General features: G+C 48.4%; 1 protein-coding gene across 1 annotated transcript in view; it reads right to left on the reverse strand.

Annotated features, from left to right (window-relative positions):
* The window catches only part of ACAD10 (acyl-CoA dehydrogenase family member 10), a 35791-nt gene extending 32278 nt beyond the window's left edge, over window positions 1-3513 (reverse strand). Inside the window, exons 1-2 of the mRNA XM_049789324.1 lie at window positions 3415-3513; window positions 217-407 (exon numbers count right to left, since the gene is read on the reverse strand). Coding sequence (XP_049645281.1) covers window positions 217-394 — 178 coding nt within the window. The 5' untranslated portion in view covers window positions 395-407; window positions 3415-3513. The remainder of the gene's footprint in view (window positions 1-216; window positions 408-3414) is intronic.
* Window positions 3514-13836: the final 10323 nt, after the last annotated feature.

Consider the following 13836-nt stretch of genomic DNA (forward strand, 5'->3'; position numbering starts at 1 on the left):
GCGCCCCAGAAGTAGGTCTTAATTTCCTCCTAACTCGGTAAAATTAATTAATGAAGACTCAGAGAAGTTAAATTAAGTTGCCCCAGATACACAGCCACGCAGCCACTGGGTGCCTGAAATTGCACGGGAAAGCCAGAATATTCGTCCATGCAGCACTGTGGCCTAGGGGTCCTCTCTCCCTCTGCCCGGTGCCCAGGGAGACCCAGGCCCCCTCACCTGCAGCCAATCTCCCTGGGGAAGGGATTAGCACGCCGCCCATGTCAAATATCACAGCCCTACACTGCCCACTGGCAGAGCGTGTCCATCGTCGGGTTCTGCACTCGGGGGCTCTCAGCAAAGTGGCCCTCGAGGCCCAACGGAGCGGTGTGGGCAACAACAGCCTCCGGAGGCCCATGTTGGATCTGAAGCTGTGGAAGAAGGCAAAGTGTCCAGGCACCATCATCCAAACGAGCTCAAGGGGCCCTCACCCGCCCCCAAAGAAACTCCCGGTGTCCACCTCTGCAACAGTTCTTGGTTCAGTCAAAGGCACCAGCTTGTTGTACTTTGCTGCCTCCATCTGGAGCCCCGAATCAACCCAGCCCCCTGACTTTGGGGGATGGGGGAGCCAGTTCTTCCTTTTGAGCATCCCACACCACCACCCCATCCATCACACAAATAGCCTCCTAATTGGTCCCCCAAATCTTCTCACTGACTCCTCTCTCCAAGCATAGTTGGCTCTCCAAAGGTGGACCTGATCTCACTAGAACCCCACTTCAAACCTTCACTGTAAAGCGAGGAGCTGGATGTAAGTTGGAGCCCCATATCACAGCACTGAATGGCAGGGGCCAACCCCACTTCATAGCACTGGATTTGGGCTCAACCCTGCAACCTTCACACTCAGACTGTGTACAAATTCAAGAGATGCATGAGTATATAAATGATTAGGCCAGGAATCTGAGAGCATTCCACAGGCCCCTTGTGTCCTTAGAAACTGAGTGGATGAAAAATTTTGGAACTAAAATGTTGGAAGCAGGGTCGGATCAATAGTACACAAGTCGAGGGCCAGAGCAATAGCATAGCAGCACAGCAAGGAGGGTGTTTGCCTTACACATGGCAGACCGTATTTTGAACCCGACATCCCATATGGTCTCCCAAGCCTGCCAGGAGTGATTTCAGAGCGTAGGGCCAGGGATAACCCCTGAGTACTGCCTGGTATGCTCCCCTCACCCCAAAAAATAATAACACATAATTACAGCAAGTAAGGTGTTTGCTTTGCATGCAGCCCACCTGGGTTCAATTTCCGGCATCCCATATGGTCCCTGAAACATTCCCAGAAGTGATTTAAGTGCAAAGCCAGGCATAATCCTGTGAACCAGCAGGAGTGCCGCCCCCCAAAAAAAGTTAGGGCAGATGGGATCAGAGCAATAGCATAGTCGGTAGAGCACTTGTTTTGTAAGTGGATAAGTCAAGTTCAGTCCCCATCATCCCTAATGATCCCGAGCCCTGCCAGCAGTGAGCTCTAGCATTGCCAGGTGTAGCCCAAAAATATAAAAATTGAAGTTAGAGGGGCTGGAGCGATAGCATAGTGGTAGGGTATTGCACACAGCCAACGCATGATGGAGTCGGGTTTAATCCCCAGCATCCCATATGGTCCCGAGTGTACCAGGAGGAATTTCTGAGCACAGAGCCAGGAGGAACCCCTGAGCACCGCAGGGTGGCCCAAAAAGCCAAAAACCGAAAAAAAAAAAAAAAAAAGACAAGAAAAAAAAGTTAGAGGCTGCTTAGCATTTCCAATTTTACTTGTGTTCCAGGGCCAAGTTAAAGTTGTGAGAAAAGGCCGGCGAGGTGGCGCTAGAGGTAAGGTGTCTGCTTTGCAAGCTCTAGCCAAGGAAGGACTGTGGTTCAATCCCCTGGTGTCCCATATGGTCCCGCCAAACCAGGGGCAATTTCTGAGCACTTAGCCAGGAGTAACCCCTGAGCATCAAATGGGTGTGGTCCAAAAAACCAAAAATAAATAAATAAAGTTGTGAGAAAAAAGCAAGACCTATTTAAAAGCTTCTAAAAGCACCAACTCATCATGTGGGGTGCTGTAGTATATGAAAAAGTTTCCATAAGATTATTCTTGGAATTGTATATAAAAATATTTCCTTAGGATTGTTCTGTGACTATTGCCCCACCTAGACCTTCCAGGTGGGGCGCTGTGGAGTTGGCAATAAATAGCTTGATGGACAGGGAAGAGGGGTCTTTTTGCAAGAACTGGTTGCAGGCTGCAAGAGGATTCTTTCGCTCTCTTTGCCCAATCTTTTACACCCTATCCTTCTTGTCTGTGTGGATTATTATTTGTGCGGATAAATATTACCAAGGTCTCCACTCGAAAAGGGACAAGGGGATGGGAAGTAATTTCTCATTCTGGAGACTGTTCTTGGATTCACAAATACCCAACAAAGGATTTGACAGCACAGATAACTTACAGGGGACACTGACACAGAGGAAGCATCTCTGGGGTTTTACTTAAGATAATGGTATTGGCAAGAGAATGTTGAACCTTTGCCTTCTTTAGGCTTTCCTAGATAGACCCACAGGGTGTGTGTTGTTGTCCTTATTAGCGAAAAGGGTTAGGGAAGCACGGGAGTGTGGGAGTTGGAACCAGAAGGATGGGTGCAGATGTCCTCTGCCATGTCGCGTGGGATCCTGACCCAGCTCTGCCCTCCCGCAGGCTCATCCGGCTCCTCTTCTGCAAATGGCAAGAATTACAGACCCTGTCTCGTTCACCTGTTGCTATAGCATGATATATACTGTATACATACATAAATATATATGTATATATATATATATAGTTGTTTTAACTTGCAAAGCACTCAAGGGACTGGCGCACACAATTAAATTAAATGCTGTCAACTCCAGTAGTAATAAAACAAAGCAGGCACATGGTCTGGTGCATGTCAAATCTATGTGCCCATGTACATTCTATGTTGCACACGCATTTTCACAGAAATCTGTGATTTACGTTTGCTTCGAGGTTGACGTTCAGGAGAAACTGATTTCCAAAGAACAAGGTGCTTTTCTCTTTAGCCACCCCTGTGACTCCAACACCCCCAACAAGTAAGAAACGGAAAAGACCCAGAACTCATTCTTGCACGGTGCAATTAGTAGCTCAGGCCGCCTCTCTGTGTTATCATGCCTTTCTGTGATTGAGAGGCGTGCAGAAGCTACTGCGGGTGCTGGGTGGCATGCCCTGCAGAACCGAGCCCTAGGGTGCCAACCCTCTTGCAAAGCTTCAGCAGTCCCTGCAGGGGGTCACAGGCCAGAGTCCAAAAAAACATTGAGGGTGCCATGGAGCCGGCAGAGCAGCGATTCTATTACCCTCGCGCACCTAGCCGCCGAGTGCAGCCGGTCCCCGCCACCCGTTCCCGGAGCCAGAGGCGGGATTCGAACCCGAGTCCACAGCCGCAGGCGCGAGTTCCTCCCTCGGAGGCTCTGGGACCGCAGAAGCCACGCGCGGTCTCCTCCAGCTCCGGGCGGAACTGAGGTTGAAGTTCCCGGGGGCGGAGTTTGTCGCGCGTCACGTGACCCAGAGCGGCCAATCAGCGCACGCGGCGTCTGCGCAGGCTTGAGTTCTTCCTCGAAGCCTCCGGAGACCTGTAGGAACCGCGCGCGTTCTCCGCCAGCTCGGGGCGGAACTGAAGTTGAAGTTCCTGGGGGCGGGGTTTAGACTCGCGTCACGTGGTCTCCAGCGCGACCAATCAGCGCGCGACAACTGCGTAGGCGTGATCCTGGGATTAGCGACGGAAGCCGGAAGGCGGAAGTGGCTTCATCTCGACGTGTGGGTCCCGGGGACCGGCTCCGAGGGGTGCGGGGGTCGGGTTCGGGGTGTGTGTGAAGACGGGGGAGCCCCTGTCGGCAATTCCCGGTCCCCAAGATGCCCCCTCCCGGGGCCCTGAGACCCAGCTCAGCCCGGCGGGTCGTGTCTCCGTGGCTGCCCTGCAGCCCCCCAAACCCCGAGACGGGGTCCCCCACCCCGAGCTGGACTCGATCCCCTCACTCGGACCCCGTCTCGGGCCAGCGTCCCAGGCAGGACTCGAACCCCGGTTTCTTCGATGGACGGAATCGATGGACTCTGGTCCGCCCTGACCCAGCAACCAGTTCTGGGGGTCCCCCACCCCAACCCACCCCGCCTTGGGGTACAGTCGCTGTTTTGCTGAGCCGGATTTCTGGCACCTCCGCGGTTCCGGGGTCACCCCTACTTTGGGCCTCGAGCAGTGTCCCCCGAGAGTCTTGAGCATCCTTCTGGGGAATCCTTACGGGATGGATCTGTTTGTTGGCTTGCGGGGAGGGTTTTGGGGTCCAGGGCACGGTCCCGAGAAGCGAAATTTGGATTTTGGAGAGGTCTGTGAAAGACTGGAGCGTGATATTTTGTGGGTGACCGAATTCTGACGTCCCCCTCCCACGCAGCTCTCCAGTCATTCATTGATTTCGGTGATTTTAAGGAATGTTCCCTTGTTGCCCCAGTGCCCCAAATCTAAACCTGGGGAGGAAGGAGACAGTGGCAGGTGCAGCAACCTGAATCTGGCGTTAGGTCAGTATCGCATCCTGAGGGTATTTGAGATGAGGCCCCAAACGCCTTTTCCAGTTTTGGCTTTCGCTGATTGCAAAGTGAGTGAACACACAGATTTTCAGTGTTTAAGAAAGATGTAAAGATGCCTAAAGGATTTGGCTCTATCATTTGTTAAGGGACCTGCTTCTCTTTATTTTGGGCCCACCACCATTGCTTGCACCTGAGGACTTAAAAAATAGGATTCATGGAGGGGGGCAGAGCGATAACACAGTGGTAGCGCATTTGCCTTGCACACAGGGTTACTCTAGTTCTGCGCTTAGAAATTGCACCTGGTAGGCTTGGGGATCATATGGGTCGGGGATGCTGGGGATCAAATTCAGGTTGACTGCATGTAAGGCAAATGCCCTACCAGCTGTGCTATCATTCTGGTCCCTAAATTCCACATTTTTTGGGGGGGTCCACACCCGGCGGTACTCAGGGGTTACTCCTGGCTCTCTGCTCAGAAATAGCTCCTGGCAGGCATGGGGGACCATATGGGACACCTGAATTTGAAACAACCACCTTTGGTCCTGGATCGGCTGCTTGCAAGGCAAACACTGCTGTGCTATCTCTCCGGACCCAATTTCACATATTTTTTAAAAATATCACATAGTCCTATTTCAAAAGACATTAAGAATAATGAAATTAAAGGAGGAATAATAAATTAAAGGAGAAATAATAAGTATGCAGTGTGATAATACTTAAATTCCATACAAGAACTAAATGGAAAAACCTTACTAAATATATATAAAGTTCATTTGTTAGAATCCTGGTATGAATATAAACTTGTTTTTTTTTTTATTGCCACCAAGTGTGCTAGATTATAATATTTACATTTAATACATGATTTCATGTAAGTAATATATAAGAAACCTATAAAATATTTGTATTTTTCCTATCCACATAAAATTGTTCCACATAAAGCTCACATCACAAACGCATCAGAAAAATCACAACCATTGTAGGAAAAAGAATAAGCCTATGGGATGCCAGGGATAGAATCCAGGTCAGCTGCATGCTATCACACCAGCCCTGGAACTGTTAGTGAAACAAGTACTCAGGATGCCCCTCGTCCCAGGAACACATGTGAGGTTTCCCCAAATCCGGGCATCCCTTAGTCTGGAACTGAGCCCTCAGGCTGGCAGTGGGACTGACCCAAGCTGTTTTAAGCAGTTGTAGCCTCAGTTTCCTTCACATGTACAAGAAGCATAAAAGATTCCCCCCCCCCCCCGCCACACACATGAATGCAGTGTTAGAAGATGAAAAATAAAGCCAGAGTTCACAGTATAATGGCTACCCAGAAGAGGGGACATCTCTGGCTACAGGTGGGGACCCGATAGGCATTAAGTGGGTCATGCTGAAGGGTGTGTGTCTCTCTTCCCTCTTCTCCCAGGACTCCCTGTATCCTCACTTAGTGGGGGAACTGTCTCCTTCCCACCAGCCCTGAGAAGTTCAGATGACTTGTGCCCTCACAGCCCCGACCCCTTTTCCACCAAACACAGGGCTCACATGCCCTCCCGCTTCCTGGTGCAGTCACCTGGGGGCCATCAGTCCCCCTACCCTCTCTATCATCCATGAGAGCATGAGTGATCTGAGATTGGATAGGGAAAGCAGGGCAGACTGGATCATTCGGCGTGGACCCATGATGGAGTGGGGGTAGGAGGGCATGGCCCTATGTTTTATCCACCACGGTATTCCCAGGATCCTTCCAGGTCAGAAGGAGGCCGCTGTACCCCTGACCCTGTTCTGGGGGGTGGACGTGCCCTGCTAAGCGAAGCTGCCCTCCCAAATGACTCAGCAAAAGGGGGGGGACCATGGGTGAAAGAGTCACCCAGTGGTAGCTTCACCTCAATAACCCTGAGCTGCTGGCAACCACTGGATCCAGCCTGGCCTTTGGGGAAAGGGGGAGGCATGAAGCAGGAGAGAAACAGCCTCCAGTAGAGGTGACCCCAAGAGCATCCACTGAGACAGGGCCATGTCCATCCAGGAATAGGGTCCCAAGGGTACCAAATGCCACCTATAGTCATTTGGTATATGGTACTGTCCCTGGACAGTACCCTGAAGTGGTGGACAGCCTGCGAAAAGACCGCCATAAGGACACCCCAACATTTCCACCAATAGCGACCAGGTCTGGCATGAGGACAAGTTCTCAAAGGGCTGTTCTGGCAGCTGAGTTGGGAAGAGGACAAGAGGGACTAAGTTCCCGTATCCCTTGTCCAGGACCTGTCATTACAGTTCAGGAGACTCAGGGACTGGTGCTTGTCAAGGTGACCTATGCCACACTACCAGAACATTCTACCCAACTACAACCAAGGGCACAGTTGTGGTGTTAGTTTTTCCCCAAGTGAATTCTGCATCCAGACACACCATTCCAAACCATAAAACACAGACCCAAAATATCTAATTCTGGGGATAGAGCAAGAGTACAAGAGCAGCTGAGACAGATTTGATCTCCGGCATCCCATAGCACCACCAGGAGTGATCCCTAAGTGCAGAACCAGAAGTAAACAAACAGTGGTTATGGGGTAACCATTAGATCTGTCCCCCCAAACAATAAAATAAAGAAAAAACTAGAGCACAGCAGAGCACAGGGCACAGCAGGAGGGCATTTGCCTTGCATGTGGATGACCCAGGACAGACCTCTGTTTGATCCCCCGAATCCCATATGTCCCCCAAGCCAGAAGCAATTCCTGAGCACAGAGCCAGGAGTAACCCCTGAGCATCAATGGGTGTGGCCCAAAAAGAAAAAAGAAAAAGAAAAAACACCTTTAATTCTGAATTCAGTTGATATGTATATAATAAGTGGATTACAATTACACATAAAATCAAAGCATGTTCTTAGACTGCATGAAGACTAAATTTTTTTTTTTTTTTTTTTTTTTTTTTTGGTTTTTGGGCCACACCCTGTGACGCTCAGGGGTTACTCCTGGCTATGCGCTCAGAAGTTGCTCCTGGCTTCTTGGGGGACCATATGGGACGCCGGGGGATCGAACCGCGGTCCGTCCTAGGCTAGCGCAGGCAAGGCAGGCACCTTACCTCCAGCGCCACCGCCCGGCCCCGTAGACTAAATTTGAAACAAACAATAGAGGGGCCGGCGAGGTGGTGCTAGAGGTAAGGTGTCTGCCTTGCAAGAGCGAGCCAAGGAAAGATCGTGACTGCAGTTCGATCCCCCACTGTCCCATATGGTCCCCCAAGCCAGGGGCAATTTCTGAGCGCTTAGCCAGGAGTAACCCCTGAGCATCAAACGGGTGTGGCCTGAAAAAAAAAAAAAGAAAAAGAAAAAAGAAAAAGAAACAAACAACAGAAAGGAAGAAAACCCTCCAGATGCCAAAAAATTAAACACCTGCTTCAAAATCATGTCTGGGTCAGAGAGGAAGTTCACTAGGGAAAGCAAAACATTCTGACAGAAAAGGAAAAACAAAAACCAGAAGACAAGCAGATAAGGCAGGGGGCCTCAATACAGCAGGGTTTAAAGGAAAGTTTCCACAGCATCAGATGTTTGTATAGAAAGAGAAAATGCGGGGCTGGAGAGATAGCATGGAGGTAAGGCGTTTGCCTTTCATGCAAGAGGTCATCGGTTCGAATCCCAGCGTCCCATATGGTCCCCCGTGCCTGCCAGGAGCAATTTCTGAGCATGGAGCCAGGAGTAACCCTGAGCACTGCTGGGTGTGACCCAAAAACCACAAAAAAAAAAAAAAAAAAAAAAAAAAAAAAAAAAAAAGAAAGAGAAAATGCTTCAAAATGCAGATTTCAACCATCTTTAAAAACAAGAGAAATAGAAGAAAAAGCAGAAATCGATGAAAAAGAAAAGCAAAGGACCCAGAGCTAAAAAAGAGCCAGGGGGCTGTTTATCTTGCACATAAACACGGCTGACAACCAGGGTTCAATCCCCAGCATCGGATTGAGTCCCCCAAGTCAGAGAGGAATGATTTCTAAGCACAGAACCAGGAGTAACTTGAGTGCTGCCTCCTGGGGCTCAAAAAGCCAAACAAACATAAAAAAGGTTTGTAAGAACATACCCAGCTATTAACCCAAAACAAAGTCATTCCCATCAGTTTCCTTTTTCCTTTTCACCTAGACTTTTGATATCTAAAAGCACACTTGGATAGGTACTTTTGTCTCTTTCTCAATCTTCCCCTTCCTGCTGAATTGGGACTGGATTAATAAAGAGTCAGTTATGGCTTGGTGTGCTCAGAGATAATACAAGGCGAAAAGCTAACTGATTCCATGATTCTCTCCTGAGGCTTGTTTCATGAATTCTTTGCAGATACCCTACCTGCTTCAGACCCATCCGCCTGGCATTGGAAATAAGGTACGTGTGGTGATTTCACAGCATGGGATTTATTTTACAAGATACAACCAATCAGGGCCGGGTAGGTGGCGCTGGAGGTAAGGTGTCTGCCTTGCAAGCGCTAGCCAAGGAAGGACCGCGGTTCGATCCCCCGGCGTCCCATATGGTCCCCCCAAGCCAGGGGCGATTTCTGAGCACATAGCCAGGAGTAACCCCTGAGCGTCAAATGGGTGTGGCCCAAAAACCCAAAAAAAAAAAAAAAACAAAAAAACAAGATACAACCAATCAAAGCTCACTCAAAGAGAAAAACACATAGCTGGAATCGTCCTCTAGAAATGCAGAAGGTGTATTTAAAATTCAAGTCTTCCAACAAGAGTGAGTGCTGTGGAGAGAGGGTCTAGTAAGGTGCTCTATTATCATGCCTGAAACCCTATCATGAACAGCACTGCCCAATACAGTTCCTAAAACAAAAATTTTTTGAAGGGGGGGGGCATGCTCATTGATGCTCAGGGATTACTCTTGGCTATGCGCTCAGAAATCACTCCTGGCTTGGGGGACCATATTGGATGCTGGGGATCAAACCATCCAGGGCTAGCGCTTGCAAGGCAGATGCCTTACCTCTAGTGCCATCACTCTGGCCCCTAGAACAAAACTCCTTTTTTTTTTTTTTTGGTTTTTGGGCCTCACCCGGTAACGCTCAGGGGTTACTCCTGGCTATGTGCTCAGAAGTCGCTCCTGGCTTGGGGGACCATATGGGATGCCGGGGGATCATAACTCGGTCTGTCCTAGGCTAGCGCTGGCAAGGCAGACACCTTACCTCTAGCGCCATCACGCCGTCTAAAACAAAACTTTTTATAAAAAGTCTCCAACAGGCCGGAGAGATAGCATGGAGGTAAGGCATTTGCCTTTCATGCAGAAGGTCATTGGTTCGAATTCCGGCATCCCATATGGTCCCCTGAGCCTGCCAGGGGCGATTTCTGAGCATGAAGCCAGGAGTAACCCCTGAGTGGTGCTGGATGTGACCCAAAAACCAAAAAAAAATAAAAAAATAAAAAAATAAAAGTTAGGGAAAGTGCTATTTTTGGGGCCGACGAGGTGGCGCTAGAGGCAAGGTGTCTGCCTTGCAAGCGCTAGCCAAGGAAAGGACCACAGTTCGATCCCCCGGCGTCCCATATGGTCCCCCCAAGCCAGGGGCAATTTCTGAGCTAGTAGCCAGGAATAACCCCTGAGCATCAAACGGGTGTGGCCCGAAAAACCAAAAAAAAAAAAAAAAAAAAAAAAGTCTCCAACAAGTAAAACTTCAGGCCTAATGGCCTCACTGGGGAAAAAAAAAAAAACAGCAAACATTTGAGGAAAAGGGGGGGAAGTTATGAAAAAAGGAATAGCAGTTTCACACAAACTCTTCTGCTAGTTGGGGCAAAACACTAAGTGTTTTATGAAGCCAACAGTGCGCTGAAATTCAAATCAAAGACATTCATAAGAGCAGAACTATATCTCATAATGGTAGGGATGCAAACTCCAACTGGGGCATTGCTAACTAAATCCAGTGTTACAGAAAAAGCATAATAATGGCCAGGGAGATAGCACCAGGGTCAGGCAATTGCTTTGCATACGGCCAACCTGGGTTCACATGATCCACGACATCCTAAATGGTCCCACAAGCTCCCACAAGCCAGGAGTGATTAATGAGTGCAAAGCCAGGAAGTCACCCCGAGCACCACCATATGTGGCCCCAGGAACAAACAAAAGGAGAAGGGCAACAGAGCAATAGTACACTGGGTAGGGTATTTGCCTTTCTTGCAGCCAACCCAAGTTCAATCCCCCAGCATCCCATGTGGTCCCTTGAACCTGCCAGGAGTGATTCCTGAGTGCAGAGCCAGGAAGTACCATATTTTCATAACTTAGGACGACTTTTTTCCCCAAAAGATGCGTCTTATAAAGCAAATTCCACCTAGTGCTGAAGACTGAGTGCAGAGGAGTAGAGCATCTAAAACTATGTGTGGCTTAATATCAGGTGCATCTTACAGAGCAAAATATATGGTAACTTCTGAGCACTACAGGGTGTGACCCTCCCCCATAAGGAGAAAAAAATGACTGTAAATCAGGAATGAGAGATATTATATACTAGGATAGAAACCAGGGAAAAGGATAAGTCAGGACTAAGAGATTTGTACCAGCCAACATCATTTGCCATCTCAAACTCCAACTGGGGCATTGCTAACTAAATCCAGTGTTACAGAAAAAGGAGATGGAAAGGTGTGAGCGTGGCTGTGTGGATGATTGTATCCTGGACCCGATCACCAGGGAAAGAAGGACAAGCTAGGCATAAGGGAGATCCATTTTCACCCTTAACTGTCCAGACAGGGCTCAGATGGTGATTGTGGGGAGCAGATGCTCTGGGGGACCCCACTGCTCAAAGGCCAAGTCTGCCTGGGCCCACGCTAACTGTCCGTCCCCAATACACTCCCCTATGTCCTCTGCCTCACCCCTTCCAGGGGCCTCAAGGAAAGCCCATCACCCCCTGGGGATGCTGAGAAGATAGCAGTGCCCGGGCCAGGTCCACTCAGGGGAAGGGGAGACATGGATTACAGCAGGCGTGGTCGAGGTGCAGAGGAAGGAAGGAAGGAAGGAAGGAAGGAAGGAAGGAAGGAAGGAAGGAAGGAAGGAAGGAAGGAAGGAAGGAAGGAAGGAAGGAAGGAAGGAAGGAAGGAAGCAAGGAAGGAAGGAAGGAAGGAAGCAAGGAAGGAGGAAGGAAGGAAGGAAGGAAGGAAGGAAGGAAGGAAGGAAAGGGAGGGAGGGAGGGAAGGAGGGAGGGAGGGAGGGAAGGAGGGAGGGAGGGAGGGAGTAAGGAAGGAGGGAGGGAGGAAGGGAAGGAGGGAGGGACGGAGGGAGGGAGGAAGGGATTGCCCACCCCGCGAACACCAGCTGTGGCCCTGGCTCCCCTTGGCGCCCCACCAACCCGGCTCACGACCCCTGACCTGGCCCGGACCCGCGAGCGCATGCACAGACTAGTCTAGCTGGGGGCTTGTAGCAAGCCGATCTTGGGTACCCGACCTGAGTTCTGCTGGTTCCCATGGAGGTGGGGGCAAGGGAGGGGTTAAGGAGGAGGAGGAAGAGCAAGAGGAAAGAGAAGAGACACATCCAAGGCTAAAATAGACAAATAGACATCAATAGTTCTGCAGGATAGAGTTTAGGTAAGGAGCCATTTGTTTTAAGCTTGTTTGTCTGGGTTGCGTGTTCTCCTCTGGCATACCTTGAGCTTTCAGCTTTAAATTTCGCTCAGTTGTTCTGCGTTTAAGGGGATGATTTCAACACGCTCTCTGTTGGCAGAAGCTGCTAGGACATGATCCAACCTGGAGCCAGCTACCTGAGTGGTTCTCTTACTAGAAATACTGGACTCCCCTACACCACCCCAGATAGGGAGGGAATTCCCAAGATAGTGAGTTGCACATGTCTCTTGATCCTGAGATGTATACTTAATACTGAAGTTGCCTATCTAGACCTGGCAGTGGAGTTTTCCTGCAAGATATCTATCTATCTATCTATCTATCTATCTATCTATCTATCTATCTATCTATCTATCTATCTATCTACCTACCTATATATACATATACATATACATATACATATACATATACATATACATATACATACATACTTACATACATACATACATATATGCCCAATGTTACAAAATCACTCCTGGGTCAAAGACCCGAACCTGCAAGATCAACCACTAAGGTTCAATTCAGTGGAACCTTACAGAAAGGACTTTGATAGGGTTTCAGTTCCTCACTGCAACACTGCCACAGTTCAGAACCAGTTATAGATGTGAAGTTGTGTAGTACCAAAACAGTGTCCCCATGTTAGCAGAATGACTGTTAAAATGCTTATCTCCTTAAGACCGCGTTTTCCAGTTAGCTTTTATGAAACCTGATGGTAGTCATTTGTTTTTTCACATTGTTGTTCGGAAGGGCAGTCATTTTTACAAATCTGTTAGCATGCAATGAGCATATTATTTTAAAATGAATTCATATACATTTGTTTATGTTTCATTTATACATGAATCAGCCTTAAATCCACACTAACAAGAGCTCTTACAGTTTGTCTCTATTAGCTTTTCAGAATGTTAAAGAGATTCCAAGATCAAAATGTTCTAGAACTGTAAGATTAGATACAAAGCTCAGAAGCTCTGTATTTTAAAATGATCTCATATATATTTGTTCCTGTTTTATTTATAAATGAATCAATTTTAAGTCCACATGAACAAAAGCTCTTACAGTTTGAGTTCTCTACTAGCTTTTCAGAATTTTAGATTTCAAGATCAAAATGTTCAAGAACTATAAAATTAGATATAGAGCTCAGAAGCTCCGTTTTAAAAATGATTTCATATGCATTTGTTTCTGTTTCATTTATAAATGAATCAGCCTTAAATCCACACTAACAAAAGCTCTTACAGTTTGAGTTCACCATTAAAGATTTCATTCTAAGATCAAAAATGTTCAAGAACTGTAAAATTAGATATAGAGCCCAGAACCCAAATACATACTCTTGACTTAGTTCTGCAAACATTCTTTTTTGTTTGTTTGTTTGTTTTTGGGCCACACCTGGCGGTGCTCAGGGGTTACTCCTGGCTGTCTGCTCAGAAATAGCTTCTGGCAGGCACGGGGGACCATATGGGACACCTTTGGTCCTGGATTGGCTGCTTGCAAGGCAAACGCCACTGTGCTATCTCTCCAGGCCCTAGGTAACAGTTTCTAAGGTCCACTAATACATATGTCAGCCAGAACGTGGGGTCTCAGATTCACTTATGATCTTGCCCTGGTAGAGGGCTTCCCTGCCCCTTATCCACCTAGCTGAACTTCCTCAGGGTGACCAGATCCCATTCCCGGCCACTGCCTCCTGTCATATTGTTTGTCTTCAGCCTTCAGCTCCTATGGATGTGTGCTCATTGGACCAGCCTCTGTCTTCA

This window comes from Suncus etruscus, chromosome 15 (assembly GCF_024139225.1).
Source record: "Suncus etruscus isolate mSunEtr1 chromosome 15, mSunEtr1.pri.cur, whole genome shotgun sequence".
NCBI lineage: Eukaryota > Metazoa > Chordata > Mammalia > Eulipotyphla > Soricidae > Suncus > Suncus etruscus.